The sequence below is a fragment of the Pristis pectinata genome, chromosome 17 (assembly GCF_009764475.1).
Source record: "Pristis pectinata isolate sPriPec2 chromosome 17, sPriPec2.1.pri, whole genome shotgun sequence".
Lineage (NCBI taxonomy): Eukaryota > Metazoa > Chordata > Chondrichthyes > Rhinopristiformes > Pristidae > Pristis > Pristis pectinata.
In genome coordinates, this window is record NC_067421.1 from 7,146,242 (window position 1) to 7,167,218 (window position 20,977).

Consider the following 20,977-nt stretch of genomic DNA (forward strand, 5'->3'; position numbering starts at 1 on the left):
AACCAATGGTATACTGCAGGGATCAGTACATAACTGACTTGGATGAGAAGGTACAATACCCGATTCACAACTCAGCTGACATGAAAATTGGTGGCATTGTAGAGGGGGAAGGTTGTACAAGGATACAGAGGAACACAGCTTAGCTGGAAAGTTGGGCAAAGCAGTGGTAGATGGAATTTAATTCAGATGATAGACAATGCACTTTGGGAGGTCAAATTCTGGTAGGACAGAGTATAAATGGCAGGGACCTTCAAATCCTTGATGTACAAAGACTTTGGGGGTACTAGCCCATAGTTCCCTGAAAGTGGTGACACAAGTGGTCAAGGTAACAAGAAAGGCATTCAGTATGCTTGCCTTCATAGGCAGAGGCATTGAGAATAGAGTTAGAATGTTACGTTGCAGTTGTACAAAATATTGATTAGACAGTATTTGGAGTATTGTCCTGTTCTGTTGCCACACTACAGGATGTAGTACCAATTGAGAGTGCATAAGAGATTCACCAGGATGTTGCCTGGAATGGAGAGCTGTAATTAAAGGAGAGATTGGATTATTCTCACTGAAATATAGGTAGCCGAGGGATGATCTTGTAGAGATTAATAAAATGATTGGGTAGATAGACTTCACTACTAGGAAAAAGACTAAACTAGAAGGCATAGGTTTAAAATGAGACGAGAGAAATTTAGAGGAACTGAGGGGCAAGATCCCCCCTACCCTGCCCACCACAGAGGGTGGCGATTATATGGAACAAGCTGCCAGGAGGCAGATACAATTACACATGTTTAAAAAGGCATTTAGATGGGTACTTGGATAGGAAAGGAGAAATATATATTGGTCTGAAGTAGGCAGATGGGATTAGCATTGTTAGACAATGGTCAGCATGGATGAGATTGGGCAAAGGGCTCATTTTGGTGCTCAAAAGCTGTGATTAGCACAAAATAGATTGTCAACTGGACAATAATGAAACTTTTCCTTACACCTAGACCTGGATGACTTGCAGACATCCCAATTTACTGGAAAAATACCACCAACACCATCTCTGCCAGATCCCCAGCAGGACAAGGAACCCAATCTGTGTTCTTCTGTCAACATTTCTTCTGAGGGAGAAATGATACTCAGTTGGCTTTAAAGGGCACACCACAAACTCCTAAACCAGATACTATTAGCAAGAGGACAAAAAGAGTTCAAGGTTTTCAAAACTTCAAAAAATCCTCACTGTCTGCATTTAACTGGAGCAGAAAAAAAGTCTTCATTTGATCTTCAAGGGTCTACCAAAGATTTAGGAAATTAAAACAAGACACTAGCATACTAATGATTCAAGGATGCTTTAAAAACCAAAGTGTTTAAGTAAAAAAAAAAATTGCTTTGAAGTCCTTTCCAGATAGCCAAAGACATTATGCAACTCTGGTAACCCAAGAGGACAAATTATAGTTTTGCTGAATTTAACAATATTTAATTCAGAACTGAATGCAGTCAAGCATCCCATTGTTATGAGGATGGAGAAAATAGCACTCAAACAAAAAAAAAAGTGGAAAATGCTGCAGTTAGGTCAGGCAGCATTTGTGAAAAGAAACAAAAGTAATTTTTTAGGTCAGAGACTCTTACTTCAGTGCTTCAGAAACTGACCTTACCACAAGCAAACAGAGGCAACCCAATATTCTTCTGTACAAAAAAAAAGTTAGCCTCAGCCTATTTATTACCCAAGTAGAACACTCTCTGCAACCCACTGCTTTTTCGAACAAAGAATACCATGTCGAACTGTTGAAGAAGAGCCAAGTTGACTTTTAAGAACTGGATAAATACTTGGAGTGCAAGCCACAGTAAGACAATAGGGGAGTGGAATTTCTTTGGTTGCAGAAAAGGGACCACAAATGCATGGATTAAATAAGTTCTATGTCATTGGTTGCCCTGAACACATGACAACATGAAACACTTTGCAGCCTTGAAGTCATTTTAAAACCATACATTTGAGCTAAATACCCAGCTGAAGCCTGAATGATCACTACAATGTTGAACACAGGAATCCATAACTTTGGACAGACTGATATTCTATGTCCTAAAGACAGTACTCAACAACAATGCACTCAGATGACTTTATTTTTAAAATACATGTCATTTTTACTCAAGTAATTTAACCAACTGAACCAAGCTAAAAGTCAAATTATTCCACATCATTTATACACCTTGGATAAATTTTAGGAATGTGACTAATAAATATTTTACATCTTAAGATATAGGAAGAGGTCAACATTTTTCAGTGTCTTCCTATGAATGTACTGTCAGAGGACAGTGTGGTGCAGCAAGGCCAGGTTGGCAGATGCCCTTTGCTTTGTGGATATTGAATGCAAAACCCATCCTCACATGCTTTTGGGAAAGCATTGATGGCTTGGAGCTTGCTGAGTTTAGTTTGACACCAGTCTTCACAAGAAAAATTGTTGTAGACCCATTGGTTACTATCATGCTTTGTAATGAACAAGATGGAGATATTTCTGTGGGCAATTGATTTGATGTGTGTTCCACACTGCCACCCCATTGCTGGAATCAAAGGCTCGAGGGATCAATAAAGGCTGCTGCTGTTTCCTCGGAGTTACTACTAGTGACGATTACATGCCTCTGTTGTTTCAAACAGGATTCAGGAAGCAGCTCTATGGCCAATGGAAGGCAGCAGCCAATGTAAAACTCTGGCAATGGCTTTTCTTGTGGCAGACAGCAGGGAGATCCCTCTGTAGGTAGTTGAACTCATCTCCTTTCTTGATGATGGTCACAAATACAGAACAAGGTCCTCTGGAATATCCTTTTCCCCCTGCACTGCTCCCCCCCCACCCCGATGTGTGAGGTGAGACCTCGGTTGTCAAAAGATGTGGAAGTTCTGAAGGATCCCACAAAGCTAACTCTTCAGACAGCATCTCAAAATTCATCTAATCAATTCCCAGCTTACAGAAGATAGAGTCCACAGCTTACAGGCTGCCCCATCAGCATTGGGCCCATGAATGGAGTCTTGGTTTCTTTCAGAAAAAAAAGTATGATAAGAATGATTAACAGGTAGAGGAATTGACTAACTGCAAACACAAGGTATTCCTAGAATGAAAGTTCCACTTTTCCCTCAATGTGGAAAGAAACAGCGCTTTCCAGTAACCCAAAGACAGAGGGCCAGCTTAAAACAGAACACAAAGAACAATGGAGGATGGAGAGTACAGCCCTAAGTATAGGTGCTTCAGTATAAAATCCAATGATCACAACACCCAGAGGCCCATCCCACTGAGCCAGGAACAGAGGCAATCAACACCTGCTGGAAACAACACTTGAAAGACTTCCTCAACTATGATTGTCGTCAATGTGATTGAACTTCATTCCGAGTTAGCCTTGCTGCCATTTCTGTTGAGAAAACCATATGCCTGCTAGAAAAAAAACTGAGGAAGTTTCACTGCTGAATTCTAAAGACCATATTTTGATTGTTATACTTGAAAATAATGTTATGCGTTAAACTCATCTCAATAAGCACCAATGTTTTAATGGCAGGTGGGATATTTGCTTTGAGTCCTGGAAAGCAGGAAATCCATAACCTCAGGCTTCTCACAATCTTAAAATGAAGAACATGAAGCCACCGAGGAAAAGGAGCTCATGGCTAGAATCATCATCAGCTTAATTACAGCCCTTCAAATATTTTCACTTGTTTGACATGCCATCTTTACCAACTCAATAATCCTTCATCTTACAAAATACCAGAATGCCAAGATCCATGCTTGCCAGGTTTAACACTCTGAAGACATGTGAAATGGGCCAATTAGTTACAATTGATATTACCATTCGAGTTATGTGTTGGGAACCAGAATCTAATTATAGGATAAAATTATCTTCAAAGCATACAACATTGGCTGGACTAAATGGTCCATTTTTTGCACTGTACATCCCATGTAATATTGATCCTTAATCAATAAGATTCATTATTCAGCCAGCCAAACTATTTATTCAAGATGTTAGATTTGGCCTAAAAGGAACAAGCTGTAAAAAAAAATACAAACCAACTTAAATAAAATGAACCCATTGTTTTCCACCACGCTCACCTGCAATTCTTCGCTTGAGAACTGCTCTCTCCAAATCTGAAGCATAGTCCCTCTTAGTTCCATCCAGTGGCGAACTCCTGCCAGAACTGGGATACAAGGATGCATGCCACTTTTCAGGATCCCAGATGCCTTCACTAGAGAAATACCAGTCAAGAAATTACTCAGTTCATTGGAACTTGACTAAAGATAGACTTCTTGATATGCAATATGCTGAACAAATTAAAACAAAGTAAAATTGCTTTTTGTTGCAATTCTGCTGGCAGCCTTAAACTGTGGGCCCTTAAAAAAAAAACTGGTCTTAAGGGTGTATTTTTCTGCTTTGAACAGCAATCCCCAAGTTGCAGATTATCCCACAACGAAAAACCCTCACCACATCCACCCTGCCATTTCCCCATAGGATCTTGTTTCAGTCAAGTACCCACTTAGTCTGAACTCCAGAGAAGATGTGGAAAAACTTGCCCGGGCTTGCAAGATAAACTTATTCCAAATAGTGCTGTAGAAGGCCTTCTCTGAACTGCTTCCAACATTTGAATGTTCCTCCTTAAGTCACAGTCCTCCAGACTTGGTCTCAGTAATCCCCAGAACCTAAACCTAACTATGTATTTTTCTATCCAATTCCTCTCGCAATAGAAACACTGACATTGTTAGTTTTCCTTCTTGTACCTACGTACTAACTTTTGCACTAGGACACAGATCCTTCCTCATCTCCCAGTTGTGCAAACTCTTGCTATTTAGATACTGCCTTATTTTTCCTGCCAAAATGGATAATTTCATATTTTCCATATTATAGTCTGTCACACCCACTAATCCAACTCATTTAATAACCTCACATTCTTAACTGGCTTGCTATCATCTTTCCTTTCTTTTAAGAGGTATTTGTCCGTGAAGTTGGTGTTCCCGGGTTTAAAAACGCAGAAGTTTGCTCTAGGTTTGGCATGCAGATATCCAAACTTAGAATTGTAGAACAGTACAGCACAGGAACAGGCCCTTCGGCCCACCATGTCTGCGACAACTATGATGCTAACCCAACTAATCCCATCTGCCTGCACGTGGTCCTTATCCTTCTATTCCCTGCCTGTCCATGTGTTTGTCCAAATGCCTCAAATGTTGCCTAACTTATTGGCTTTCTACTACTCCCCTGGCAGTATGTTCCAGGTACCTACCAAATGTTTTTGAAACACTGATTGTACCTGTACCTACAGCTTCCCCTGGCAGCTCCTTCCATATACCCACCTCCCTCAGAGAGTTACCCCTCTGGTCCCTTTAACTCTTTTCCCCCCTTCTCAGCTTAAACCTATGCCCTCTAGTTTTAGGCTCCCCTACCCTGGGAAAAAGGCTGACCATCTACCTTTATTTACTTACCTCAATTTTATACACTTGTATAAAACATCACCCTTCAACCTCCTATACTCCAGGGAAGAAAAACTTGCTTCGCTAATCTCCTTTAAAAATTTTTCCCCCTCTCACCTTAAACCTATGCCTTCTAGCACTTTGCATTCTACCCTGGGGAAAATATTCTTGAATACTTACCCTGTTTTCTGCAGAAAGTGAAAATTGTTGAAAAGTTGACCAAAATACAAGACTTTCCTCACAGCTTCGTTTCTCACTGAAAATCTACTCATTTCAATCAAAAATGATGCAAGCCTTTACCTGTCATATTTTTCCAAAAGACATGCTGGTCTCTGCTTTGCATATGGGTACTCTTTGATTTCTAGCAGCTTTTCCTGGACAAAAATGGAAGACTGTTAAAAACCTCACATCTTAAAACACTCTGGCAAACTAACAGACTTATGTTGCATCTTTTTAATGTGTGCATACAGCAGTGCTACTAAGCTAGTTCCACATTTCAATGTTCAACTGGGGTATGTATATAACTCAGCATTATAAAAAGGCATATACTGCTTGGCCAAAATTAAATGTGTCTTGTTAGATTGGTTTCCATTTGGGAAGAAAAGTCTATGAAAATACCAGCGAGTATTTAATAACTTTGTAATGACCCTGACCCCAGAATCCAGTGCAATTTTGTTTTGCATGGAGGCAAAAATTGAAAAGGGACAGGGGGCTTCAGTTATAGGAGATTTGGAGGACCAAAGTTATTTTGATTGTGGATTTCTATGATCTTGTCTCCAACTTTGTAGTGTTCAATCTGCCAGGAAAGTACAAATGTGTCATGTCATCTCAAGCTATGAACTTCCATTTGGCATACCGATGGTGGCAACTTTGGATTAATTTCAAGTACTGGAAGCAGTGACCCTCCCCCTCCAAGGGTGGGGGAGGTTAGTTTAAAAAAAAACAGCATTGTCAAAGTGTAGCCAAGATCAAAAAATATATTTAATGGTATTTAACATTTGTGCTGTTTCAAATCTCATCTTAAATTTAACCAAAGTTGGATTTGCATTTGAATGTCTTAAAAAAGTTTCTCTCCCACCCCCCCAAAAGTCAAATTTAACCACCTGGTACAAGCAGAGCAGACCAGCAATTTCCTTGTTGATGACTGTACAGTAAAAACAATTCTTAATCTATTGGACTACAGAAAAGGAACTTCATAAGTTTTTCAAACGATGCAGCACTTCAAAAGCAAATCATGAAACACACAAGGCTACACAGGTGGCTTTAGCCTGCAAAAACTGATTTTGAAAAAAGGGGGTTATGAAATAACTAGAGATTGTGGATGCCTTGGGATTGATTTCTATGGCATTCTAGAAGACAATTAGCCCATATTCTGTTATGAGGGGCTTAAAAGTCACAGAACTGAAGGAAAAATTGATCTGGCTAGGAAATTACTAACAGCAAGAGATTATTGCAAAAGAACTAGAGTAGACAGGCACCCAAATTGGAAGGATAGGATTCTGCGTCTCAAGATTGCACTATCCTACAAGTATTGTCAATATTTGTCTGCCCAAAATTTGCTCATGAATAAAGACCAATGACATCTTGAGCAGTATGGGCAGAAGCTTAAAAGGGGAAATGGATTTGGTAAATCTGTAAACTGCAAAAGGATAGATCACTACTTTCTAAATAAGCAGCACAGCATCAGATACTTTGCAGTCAATATGATTAAAATGTCAGACAGGTACAGAAGAAGTTTAATAGAATTTTGACATTTGTATCCAGAGATAGAAACAGGGTGGTTGAAGTTAGGCTACAAATCAACAAACAGCTGGTTTATACTGCATTTAGAACATTGAACAAGCAGTGCTGTGCACACTGTGCATGAACTGAGCTGACAGCCAATCAGACTCTAGGGTTAAATTACAAAGAACACAGAAGTTAGGGTTGTAAATCCATTGTTTAGGGGATTATTTGATTAAACTTTTGAAAATACAAGATGGAAGAATAGAGCATTTCTAATGCCTGGGAAGGTTTATGTTTGGAGGCAAAGTCCAAATCAGAATACTTACAATGGCAAGTGTGGTAGAAACAAGTTTACATTTCCAAATTTTGCAAGTGGAAACTTAACCATAAAAGCTATAGACTATTAAGTCAACAATATGAAATGGGGGGGTAGTTACAATTTTTTCAGCAATAGTGAAAAATTTGATCTCAGCTCTTAATGACTACCCATGCATGCCAGAGCTTCACCCTCTCCTAGTCTAGGTTCCCAATCTTAAGTGCCCAGTAGCACAGATAAGAAGACAAGATTTAAAGTCTAATGTAGACCTGTTTTTATTCTGAAATTTGCATTTATTTGGATATATCCAATCTACTGACTATTCTATAAGGTCAATGGGTGGGGAAAGAAAATCTTGTATCCATATGCTTACTTTTGCCAAATTCAATAAACTCTCACCTATACTGAATTTGGGTATTGATGCATTTTCAAAATGAGGTTATTGTTCATGAGAAAATCAATTGCTGAATTCAGCAAGTAATTTAATAAAGTTCACAATTTGCATTTTACAGTTTAATATGACAATTTATTCATAACCAGACAGTGAAGTATACCATTCTTTCAGACAAAGTTGTCATTTGGAAAGCATGGGTGAATAAGAAAGGTGACACTGCTTTTATGATAAAGAGTAGATTCTATTCAATAAACTCAAGAACTGTGATTAAACAATAGGTTTGCTTTGGCTAATTAAGTTCCTACTGTGTATGCATGCACGGTGTTTGATCAAGTGGCACAAAGGTTGGATTTCAAAACAGCAAATTCAAAATATGAGCACCACAAATATTAAGTTACTTGAGAAATAAGTGGTGAACAGATCCCAATTGCAAGTATAAAATTGTTACTACTAAGACTAGCACACTGAATTATAATAAACACTGAAAGTATTAACCCAACTTCAAGAGGACAGTGGTGAAAATAAGTGTTGCATTTCAAACAAAGAATAAACTTATGTAAGAAAATGATAAAGATAATTCAAGCAGGTGCTTTTATAAAAAACATTTGGAGTTGTTAAAACAAATTGACAAATAAAGGCATGCATATTTAGGCTGATATATGTGTACTGAAGTTTATAGCTGATCCTAAGCACCAAACCAAGGATTTCAACATTTGAAGAGAATGCAGAGCTTTATTAGGCCAGCAATCAGGACAAGGGAAAAAAGTGAAAGACTGTTTGAAATCCATAAGGGTAAAAGGGCTTCAAAAATCTGATGGATTGTCAAGTAATTTGGGAACAGCTGGTCTCACTGGAGGAATGACTTAAATAGAGGGGTTTTGAAGTAATTGACCTAAAACCAAAATTTTTTTTTTAAAAACAAAAAGCTGTACTACTCCAGATCTGCATAGCAGAACCTCAAATGTGGTTGAAACCATCGGCTTAAGTACCTGAAAAGCAATTTGCAGCAGGGGCTTGTGCTGGCAGTGTGGAAGGAGAAGAATGAGTTCGTAGTGTAAAGAGGAGACACAGACAAGAGTGACTCATTGATAATTATTTGAAAGCACAATGGTCAAATACCATAGTTCTATGTTGCACTGCCAGAGAGGAAAAGACCCACACAAAATGGGGGTAGTTAGCCTTTGTCTCAAAGCATATCTGCTTAAAATTAAGGGATATGGCTCATTTTTAGTTAGTATTTTTAAAATAAATTTCTAGTGTGTAGTAAGTTCTAGATCGAGGGTGTGATTTAATTAAAATCCAATTTGCCCAGCTTCACTCAACTTACAGTACTCTTCAAACAACTTCCAATCCCTGCCCATGTTGAAAGAATGGAAACTCAACGTGACCAATTTAGCGGATATCAATAAACCAAATTATGGAGTGTGCCGCTATTTAGTATGTGTTTTTTTTTAAAAAGTTATGCACAGACAGACACTTAGTCACTAAATACCATTCTTGTAAAAATAGTTTGGCTTGAGTGCCATTGTCCTGCCTCATCTGTTCCTCACTGGCCCCTGCCAATACATCTCACAGGTACATTGTGATATTTAACTCAGTATTTTTTCCCAAGAATATGTTTTCATTTCTGCAAATGTATACACCAAGGGTTTTCATCAACTCACATGTAAATGGAACTTTATTCTGTATTGTAAAGATTCATCTGAAGTAGTGAACAGTTAGTTTCAGCATTACCACCCAGCTTTTCATTACATGCAAAGTAGTATGATTAAAATTTTCTGTCTCCATCAGCTAATTTTCCCACCAATATGCAAGTTTTATAGGGAATTCACAAGACCACAGCTGATGTACAATATTGTTCTATTTAAAGGGTGCAATTCAGAAATCTTTACTTAAATTGATACCCGAAATGGACAGGTTATTTTTGCGGAAAGATTTGGATGGACTAGGCTTGTATCTGCTGGAGAAAAGCAAAAGTCAACCAGATTGAAACATACAAGAACCCAAGTTTGGGGTTGGGGGATTTGAAAGCATAGATATGCAAAGGATGTTTCCCCTTGAGAGAATCTGAAACAAGGTCAATTACTGTCAAAAAAAAATTTACAAGAGGCAAAAATTTCTCCTCCAAGGGGCATGAGTCTTTGGAGCTCTTCCTCACAGGATGGTAACAGAGTGAATATTTTGAGGTAGAGGTAGTTACGTTCTTGAGAAGCAAGCAATAAAAGGTTACATGGTATAGATGGGAACAGGGTGGAAATCACAGATCAGCATTTCTTGTTGTGTGATCAACCTGGAGGGGCCAAGTGGCTGACACCTAATTTTCATGTTTATATCCAAACTGATTGAACCAAGCTGGCCAAGAGCTTGTCATGCAGATTCCCAACCTGAACAGGTTGGCAAGGTAGTCCCAAGTTAAATTTTAGCAGTTATCAGTTTCTGATGAAATCTTAAACTGCTGGGATATGGTGTAATGTACACTTCCAAGATGCAAATTTTTGACCACACGGCATTTTTATTTATTTTGCTTATCTTAGTACAGATACTAGGCCAAAGAAAGAACCATCATCAGATTATTCACATGCAATACTTGAAAGATAACTGAACTATTAAAAAATGAAAACACTAAAGCCAGAAATATGAAATAAAGTGGAATATAAACAGCAATCCTAAATTATCAAAATACATAAATCCTACAAATATTTCACAATAATAGCAAAAGTTCCTAGGAGTTAAACCTACCTAATTAAAAAAACACTAAATATTTGAACTTACCTTGGAATATCTATATGGTTTTTTCATGCCACACATTTTTAATGTATCATTTAATTGATCTTTTTCTTCAATCCATTCTTTTTTATCCATGCCTGCCATGAAGTTTAAAGACATCAAAACAAAATTTACAAACTGTTGCACCAATAGCTCAGACAAACTACAGTCCTAAAACGATCACAATACAAACAGCAAATAGGCCCTTCAGTACACCATTTCGCCCAACAAACCTACAGACTGCATTTCATTCAACGTAAAAAGCCCAAATGCAGGGCAACGCAGACGTACAATATCACCCACACTACAGAAGAGGCAAGGCAAACCGAAACATAGCTTTGACCATTTAGTTCGGAAGAGGGGAGAATGTGCAGACAGAGTGGCTTCAATTCCAAGAAACAAAAACCCATCCCTTCTCCCACAGCACGAAACCCAGACCACTTCCTACACGCAAGCACACGTACCTGAAAAGGCAACAAGGCACCTAATCTTGCTTATTAGGCGCCTGGCTGAGGAGGCAGGGGAATGAGGGGGGGAAGGAGAAGTTGGTGCTGGGGGAGGGAGAGGGGACACCCAACCGCTCCCCGGGTTACCCGGCAGCTTGTGCAGCGGCCCCGGGGCAGCCCCAGCCCGCCACACGCCAAGTGGCGGCCGACGAACGCACACGCACACTCGGAACACGACCGGCCGAGAGAGCGACAACACCCAACGGCAACCGACTGCAGGCTCCGAGCGCCGAAGACGGGGACCGAAGGCTGAAGCCGCCGCCGAGCCTCAGCAGCCGCCTCCGCCGCTCCGCTATGAACCCCCCCCCACCCCCCTCCCCCCGGCAGCCGCGTCACGCGCCCGGATGTACGGGCCGCCCGCCGCCCGCCCTCACGCAGAGAAAAAAAATATTCAAACCAAAAGTCTTCAACATTAAAAAAAAGACACATCGAATCATCATTTTAAAAACTCTTTACTTTATTTTCAGACTGTTTATGTTTCGTACTGATTATGTATTTTAAAACGCAAAGGACCTCCAGGCGAATCAAGTGGACGACTATAGTTGGCTGGGCTCAGCCAATCAGAAGGGCGGGTTGGTGGCATCGTGCCGCCAGCCGGAGCACCGTGCGGAGCGGTGCCGCCTCCTGTTGCCGCTGGTCCCGCCAGGGTCACTCCGGGTGTCACCGCGCACAGCTGCTCCGCCTGTGGTCGTGGGATGTGCCTGGAGGATCTCTGTCAGTCTGCTTTGAGATGTGAATGGACTCCTGGGGTCTGCAGTTTCCGTGGCCCATGTTCCTTTCCCATTGCTGCTGATGGTTGTGTGTCTAAACCCTGGGGATCTCGCTGCCCTCCTGGCCAAAGGCGCAGTGGGACCGTCTTCACTACAGGGGCTCAGGAAGGTAGTTCATCGCCGTCTTGGAAAGGGTAGTAAGGGACGGGCAGTAATGCTGGCCTTGCATTATTGCATTTGGCTGCAGATATGCTCTGTATTCCTCATCACTGGCCAATAAATGAGGAGGATTTTAAAAATGGTGCAGCTGTAGGTGCTCCTGGGCCTGGTCAAAGTGCTGACAATGAGTCAACAGATCAAAAGGAACAAGGAGTAGAGAGGTTTGTTTAGGTTGACTATCTGCCCCCGATCTGGAGCTCTGCTTGTGCTTTGGTGTCTGTGGAAAGGGGGCGCACGCTGTCAAATGGAAAATTAAAGTCCTTCATTGAATCGTGGACAACTGAGGTGCTGAAGTGCATCATGGATTCCTGGGACAATATTTTAGAACATAGAACAGTACAGCGCAATACAGGCCCTTCGGCCCTCAATGTTGTGCCAACCTTTAAACCTTTTAACTTGATTTATGTACTTCAAAAATATACTCCATTTGCTTGTTGACAATTATTGCCACATTGTAAATATGTATTTTTGTAATTTATATAAATATTTTCTGAGTTGAACCCCTGAAAAAACAGGAATCATTTATGTTAACAATAGCTCCTCCACTATTTATACCCAATGAGAGAATAAATAGATTTATTGCCAAAAAGGCCATTGCATCAGCGTGATGGTAATGATCAGCATTTTCCTTGATCTAAATTAATTGATACTTTGAGTCCATGAATGGGCCCATGTTGGCTAATACTGTTAACTGTTGCCTCTCCTCAGGTGCTGACCCTACTGCAGGTACTGACAACATTAGCCTCCCCCCAAAATACTTGACTCCAATAGCTTTGCAAGCTCCAGCCCCATTTTCAACCTCATTAATGCCTGTGAATGTGTTCTATTCCCTGAATCTATGCCAATCTTTCCCAGAACTTAGTCTTAATGTATCCCGTCAAGTTTGCATCTTTCTCATTGTGCTGGCACACATTAACATTATAAATGTGATTAAGAAGGACCATAAGGAAAGTTGCAATCTTTCCCAAGTCATTGATGTGCTTTATCACAACATTCTCCTCATGTCAATTTCTGCATCAGTGGCTTGGTATACATGTGTAAGCCAGAATTGTGACCTGAGATTGCATAGCCTAAAGTATGCACCAAGGTCTCTGGAGATTCATGAATTGCTGGAAAATCTCTGTCAAACTCATAGGATTTGCAGATGTGCACTGTTCCAGAGTATTCCAGCTGGGAGAGATGTTGCTACCCAGTAATTTTTTTTATTTATCCAGCAGTAGCTACAGAATTGACTGTCTGATTTCTCTTTCCCCTTCAACTCTGTTGTCTCCTACCTATCTCTAACCCTTCCCATTCTCAAATACCTACCCCCCTCCCCACCCATAATGGTATTTGAAAACACACTAGGTTCTGTGTGTAGGTTGGTGAAATGTAGCTTAACCTCTTCCCCACTTAACCCTTGCATACTCTAAATTATTAGATACTTGTTTGTTGTACAGTATTGGATGAGTAGAAATTTTCTTTAAATATCTGGACTATCACTGGCATTGTTTTCAACACATTCTTGGCCAGGGTCCCATATTCCATCATTTTTAAGGTCTTCCAGAGCTTGCCCACCCATATTCCAAATTGTCCTTTGTCTCTTTCATTCATTGCCCTAGGCTCATATGTATCCTGCTGATTTACCTACATGAAAGTTTTAATGTTCTCACTACCTTCATTACTTCACTCTATCAACCATGGCTTCAGCTGCCTAGGCATCTCTGGAATTCTAAACTTAAACCTCTCTCTCTTCTCTTTTGAGATGTTTCTTAAAATCTGCCTCTTGGCCAAGCCTTTGGTTTTTTGCCATACCAGCAATTTAGGTGGCTCAGTATCAAATTTGGTTTAATAATCCTCCGGTGAAACACCTTGAAATGTCTGCATTAGTGTTGTAATGAAACAAGTTGAATATTGCCGTGTTTTCTATCAGTGGTCAGTGGAATTTAAAGATTTGATTTATATTACAAGAAAAAAAATCTTGCATTTAACCACCCCAGGATGAACCAAAACATAGCCAATGATGTGCCTTTTGAAGTGCAGTCATGTGCTTTACTAGAGAAAACAGAAAAGCTAAGATCTACACTGCACTTTTCAAAAATATCTATAAAAGAATTGACGAGGTAATCTGTTTTACTAGTGGGGTGGTTGTGTGATGAACATTGGTCTGGACATCTGAAAGCATTTATTTCCCTGCTCTTGTTGGAAATTGTGCCAAAGAATATTTTATTCTGAGGGGGTAGATGGGCCATCAGTCTAACATCTCATTGAAAACACAGCCCCTTCAATATTGTCACACCCTCTCAGTACGTCACTGGAATATTCATGCCTCTAGAGTTGGACTGGGACCAACAAGTGTCTGATTTGGATGAAAGTACTCCAATGGAACCAAGACTAAACCAAAAATAGTGCTCATCTGGTTCAGACAATGCATCACCAAAGCCTTCATGATCTTTGTTACTTTCTTAAATATTTGCAAACATTCAAATCTCACTTCACTTTGGTTACAAGGAGAAGCTGGTCAGCAAGAGAACATGATCCTGGGTGCATGAATGGCAACATGCACCAATATCACAACTTGCAAAAGGAGTGGTATTTTTGTTCCACAGTTGTCAGACTTTTGACCATTTCTTAATCTATTTATTATGATGGAATTAACTCTATTTCATACACAGTCATCACAAATAAAATGCTCTGCTCTCAATGGCATACGTAATGAAAATAGAGGCTGTGAAACCAGTTTGGGATCAAGTTAGTTAATCTTTGCACATAGGTAAAAATTGCAAATGGAAACCAAAAGTAAGATTGTTCCTGTTCTTCCTTAATTGTGGAAACAGATACACGCAGTTCCCAGGTTTTCTATTTGGGTTTGTGCAAATATAGATAGCTGAAATCTTAAATTTCTGTTAATTTAAGATCACAGCTATGTACATTGATGCAAAATTGCATTACAAGTGCATTGTAGGGCATTCAGCGAAGATCAACAATGGAGACTAGCTCATTGGAAGTATTTAAAGTGGAGGTAGATAAATTTTTGAAAGATCAGGGAATTGAGGGCTATGGGGATCTGACACAGAGAAGGAGTTGAGGCCTGGGGTAAATCAGCCATTCTCGTATTGAATGGTGGGGCAGGCTTGAGGGGACTGTTCCTATTTTCTTGTGTTCTTGTGATTCTAGGACATGGGATTTATGAGTTATGAAGAAACAGTCATTTTTACAGTTGAAGTGTAAGAGTTATTTTAAGTGCTGAGAGAGTTTAAAATGGGAGAAAATGGAGGCTGTTTAGCTTAGATTATGCAGAAATTGAGCTGATAAAAGTAAAAAAAAAGGAAATTGATTGCAAGAATGAAGAATGTGTTTAAGATATTACTCAAATATTTGCTGAATGCAAATTGCTTTAAAAGAGCTCATTTGGTAAACATGGTAAAATGGCAAACATCAGGCAGTCAGGTCCATGACCTTTCATCAAACACCTGATGAAGGAGCATTAACTGAAATGCTAACTGCTTCCATTTCCACAGCTGCCTTAAATGCTGAGTATTACCAGCATTTTCTGTTTTTATTACGGATAATAAGTAATGAGATCAGGAAAAAGCAAGTTTAAACATTTGACTCCACAATTTGATTATATTTTGGTTAAGGGACATGCTTTTGAATACTTCCTTCAGGTAAATTAGTAAAATTCATGATAGGGCACAGTAAGAACCATCTGTAGAATGAAAGTTTTGAAGATGGGATGGCAAAATACGAATATTAAAAAGAAACTACGGACATTGAACCTCTCAATGACTGCAAGATGCACCAAAGTATATTACAGCCAGTGAATACAGCCAGCATAATCAAAGACCCCACCCACCCGGGACATTCTCTCTTCTCTCCTCTTCCATCGGGTAGAAGATACAGGTGCCTGAGGACACGTACCACCAGACTTAAGGACAGCTTCTACCCCACTGTGATAAGACCATTGAACGGCTCCCTTATACAATGAGATGGACTCTGACCTCACGATCTACATTGTTGTGACCTTGCACCTTATTGCACTGCACTTTCCCTGTAGCTGTGACACTTCACTCTGTACTGTTACTGTTTTTTTTACCTGTACTACATCAATACACTCTGTACTAACTCAATGTAACTGTACTGTGTAATGAATTGACCTGTACGATCGGTTTGTAAGACAAGCTTTTCACTGTACCTCGGTACAAGTGACAATAATAAATCAATACCAATACTTTAAAAGTGTAATCACTGTATAATTTAGGAAATATGCCAACCAATTTAATCAGCAAGCACCCACAAGCAGCATGAGAAACTAACCAGATAATTACCTAAAAATTTGATTTCATCTTCTTTTGGTGCACAACACCAATTAAGTCTCCCAAGAAGATTGTAAAATTGCTTTTAAACCAGTATGCATGCATTAACTTGTAGGGGAATGGGAATGGTCTCAATCTAGAGCAAAAGTCATAGAAGGGGAAGTTGCCTATGGCAGGCAGACAGTAGCACCCTGACAATAGTAGCATGTTATGGCTGCAGTCATGGAAAGAGCACCATGGTTATCATGTTGGAAGGACTGGTGAATGGGATACATGGCAGAAGAAAAAAGACCCATGCACAATGGAGCAATGATGGACAAATATAATTACATCATTGGATATGTAAGGATAACTTTTAGAGGACTAAGTGCTGCTGTTTAATGGTGACACTTCCTCCCTCTCGCACACAGAAACACTCTTTCACCGTCTGTAACTCCCAGTAACATGAATAGGTCACTCATACTGTCCTGCCATCAATTTACTTGTACCTCAACTGCATTTTCCCTTCTTTGGTCCAGAGCACGTTATTGACTGCAATCTTGAAAATTTTAACTGTCCCCTAGCAGCCTTCAACTTTAAAACAGATAGCTCAATATTTTCACTAGCCTTTATCTTAAAAATTTTCTTCCAGATTTCACTCAAATAGCCAAACTCAGATTTCAAGATTACACCTCCTTATTCTGGATTCCATCTCAGAGAAAATAATTGCTCAATATCAATGTATCGAATCCTTTTATAAATTTGATTACCCCTTAACCCTCTAAATTTAAGGGTATAAAAGTTAAATGCATAACTTAATCATTTAAACCCTGATTTTTGTTCTGGTAATTCTACATTGTGCCCTTATAATCATATCAAACAACAATATATAATTCTTGTAGTGCAGTAGCCAAAAATCACACAGTGCTCTTGTAAGCACTACCCACTTCTGATGGAAACAGGTGGGGGAAGGGTGGGGATGGGAAAGGGAGAAGAAACCCAGGTGGATATGTGTGTGGGTGTTGGGTGGATGGAACCAGGAAGGGAAGGGTAATGTTTACATAATGGGGCTGGGGGGGGGGGGGGGGAGGGTGGAAATGATCAGGCGAACAGAGAACCTGGGTGGAATGGTGGGGTTTCTTCTCCCTTGATTCACCTTTCCTCTCCCCTCTTTATCCCCTATCTGGTTACATCTGTCCATCAACTCTCCCTTATCTGGTTCCACATATAATCTTCCAGCCTCTCTCTCCACCCTCCCCACCCCACCCCAGTTCCATCTGCCTAATTCCACCCCCCCCTCCTTTTATTTGTTTCCACCTATCACCTACCAGCTTCTGTCTCAACACTCCCCTGGTTCCATCTGTCCATCATCCCCACCTCAGCTGATGCCACCTAAAATCTCAAGCTTCTATCTCACCCCTCCCTCTCACTTCTATATACTGGTCATCTTCCCTCTATACCTTCACTCCTGATGCAGGGTCCTGACCCAATATGTTGACCATCTCCTCACAGATGCTGCTTGACCTGTTGAGCTCTTCCATCAGTTTGTTTTTTTGCTCCAGATTCCAGCATCTGCAGTCTTTTGTGTCTCCATCGTACCCGCTCCCAGGTGTCTGACATGAAAATAGCATTAACACTAGTCTGTGCTGAGCTGAGAAATACTTATTTCACTAATTCAAACATACATACTTCTTTCCTTCTCCCAGCCTGGTATCCAATCACTTCTAATAGCTTTGTGTTTACCATATAATTGTAATATAACATCACATATCAAATAGAAGCAGGAGTGAGCATTTGGCTTTTTGTGCCTTCTCCATAATTCAGCAAGTACATTGTTGATATTTGACCTTGGCATTGCTTTCTGCACTAAGCCCAGGCCCACTGAATACCTTAATATCCCCCCAAATATTGATCTCTGTATCGAATGCACTCAGTGACTGAGTCTCTGTTTTTTTACTGAGGTAGAAAATGACAAAGCTCGATTACTTTTTGGGTGAAGAAATGGAGAAACAAGAGACTGCAGATGCTGGAAATCTAGAGCAATACACAAGGGTGCTGGAGGAACTCCACGGGTCAGGCAGCATCTACAGAGGGAAATGGACAGTTGATGTTTCAGGTTGAGACCTTTCATCTGGACTAGAAAGAAAGAGGGGAGATAGCCAGTACAAAAAGATGGAGCGAAGAGCTGGCAGGTGATAGGTGGAACCAGGTGAGTGGGGTGATAGGCAGATGAGAGTGGGAATAATGTTAGAAGCTGGGAGGGGATAGGTGGAAGTGACAAAGGGCTGAATATGAAATGAAGACTGACACAAAATACTTATTCAGTTTGTCCGCCATTTCTTTGTTCCTCATTATTTCTTCTCCAGTGTCATTTTCCAGCTGTCTGATGTCCACTCTTGCCTCTCCTTTACTCTTTATATATCTTTGATATCCTCTTACCTTCATATTTCATCTTTTCTCCCCTTATTGCTTTTTTTAGTTGCCTTCTGTTGGTTTTTAAAAGCTTCCCACTCCTCTAGTTTCCCACTAATTTTTGCAATAGGATACACCCTCTCTTTTGCTTTTATGCTGTCTCTGACTTCCCTCATCAGCCATGGTTGCCTCATCTCCCCTTTAGAATGCTGTTGCTTCTTTGGGATGAACTGATCCTGCATCCTCCAAATTACTCCCAGAAACTTCTGCCATTGCTGCTCTACCGTCATCCCTGCTACGGTCCCCTTCCAATCAACTTTGGCCAGCTCCTCGCTCATGCCTCTGTAGTTACCTTTACTCAACTGTAATATTGATACACTTGATTTTAGCTTCTCCTTCTCAAACTGCAGGGTGAATTCTATATGATCACCGCCTCCTAAAGGTTCCTTCATCTTAAGCTCCCTAATCAAATCTAGTTCAATGCACAACACCAAATCCAGAATTGCCTCGATTGCAAATGTATCCTTCCTCAGATAGGGAGACCAGACCTGTAAACAATATTTCAGGTGCAGCCTTATCACAGGATAATTGGAGCACGATATCTCTCCTCTTGTGCGGAAATACTCTTGCTGTAAAGGCCAACAACCCATTCACCTTCCCAATTGCTTGCTGTAACTCTGCAACCGTGATTTGTGTGCAAGGATACCCGTTTCTTGCTGAACACCAATCCCTTACTATTAAAAAAAGTTTTTTTTTTAAACCGAAGTGGCTGACCTCGCAATTTTCCACACAATGTTCCTTCCACCATGCCCTTACACATTACCTTAAGCTGTCCATATCTCTGCATCTTCAAAGCCCACATTGCCAGCCATCTTTGCATCATCACAACTTGATCCCCTCATCCAAAGCATTGATAAAGATTGTAAACATCTGTGGCCCCCGTCACCAATTTACAGTCACTCATTAGTCATAATCTTTCAATCCAAAAATGATTTACTTATTCCTATTCTCTGTGTTATTTCCATAGACCAGTCCCAAATCAATCCCAATATATCTCACCCCCCGCCCTGAAAATTGTGCATTCTAATTTTGTTGAATAATTCCTTGCGTGGCATCCTATAGAAAGGTTCCTGAATGTCCAAATACACCGGGGAACCAGACCCTGGTGAACTGAAAGGGAGCCCGGGAAATGAGGTCAGTGAGTTTCAGAAAGCGTGGCAAACATTGCCTGGTGTACCAGATGTCGAACCGAAGGGATTTCCATTCAGCTGGACAGCAGATTGTAGGTGTTTTGCTGCAGTCATTTTCAACGCTTCCTATATCACTGCACTTTACCTTCTCTCACACACATGCCCATCAAATGTTCAATTCTTTGCATTTGCCATTAATCTAGTCTAAGGAGCAATTTACAATAACCAATTAAACCACCGGCACGCCGATGGGTCGTGGAAAGAACTGGAGTACGTGACGGCACCTGAGGTCAGTATTGAACACGAGTCCCCAGCTAATCTTTTCTGTTTTACGTGTCTTTACAAGCTCTGAACTACGTTCCTCACAAGTCTACTCTTGTATTCTACTTTGCATTTCGTTGTTTTTGGCTTTGGTTCTTCCTTTGCTGAATTCTGAAATTTCCCAAATCCTCCAGGTTATTTTTGTTTCTTTGGGGAAACATTAGATGCCTTTTCCTTTGACCCAATACTGTTAACTTCTCTTGAAAGCCCTGGTTGGATCACTTTTCCTATTGAGTGAAAAATTGTACCGTGGCTCAGACCTCTTCGTGAATATATTGTTACGTTAGAAATATGACCTAGTCCGGAGTCGGTTGCCCGTCGTGGCACAGGCAAACAAAATAAATGCTTTCTTTCTTGCTCTTACCCTTTCCTTCGTTCTAAGTTCTCCCGTTTAATAAACCACTCTATTAATTTAACCTCAAAAACAGAAAATGTTGGAAATAAGCTGCACCTGTGGGAAGAGAAACAGTTTCAGGTCGGGGACTCTGCGTCAGAATTGAATAGGATATTTTCCAGTATTTTTTTTGTTTATATATCCAGCATTTACAGTTTGTTTTTCTGCCTTTAGTTTAACTTACTAGCTCTCCGCTGTATCATTGAAAGTGACGTTGGATAGTTAGTCCACCCAGCCTCGGAGCTTCTCGTTCGTCCCGCCCTCTTCCTCACCGCTCTCTGAATTTGTCTACAACCTGCCCCATCCGATGGCAGGGCAGGGACCCGAACCGTTAACTCT

General features: G+C 40.4%; 1 protein-coding gene across 1 annotated transcript in view; it reads right to left on the reverse strand.

Annotated features, from left to right (window-relative positions):
- The window catches only part of eif4enif1 (eukaryotic translation initiation factor 4E nuclear import factor 1), a 43,841-nt gene extending 32,474 nt beyond the window's left edge, over positions 1-11,367 (reverse strand). Inside the window, exons 1-4 of the mRNA XM_052032336.1 lie at positions 11,077-11,367; positions 10,619-10,710; positions 5,712-5,785; positions 4,062-4,195 (exon numbers count right to left, since the gene is read on the reverse strand). Of these exons, the coding sequence (XP_051888296.1) occupies positions 4,062-4,195; positions 5,712-5,785; positions 10,619-10,708 (298 nt within the window). The 5' untranslated portion in view covers positions 10,709-10,710; positions 11,077-11,367. The remainder of the gene's footprint in view (positions 1-4,061; positions 4,196-5,711; positions 5,786-10,618; positions 10,711-11,076) is intronic.
- Between the last annotated feature and the right edge of the window lie 9,610 nt (positions 11,368-20,977).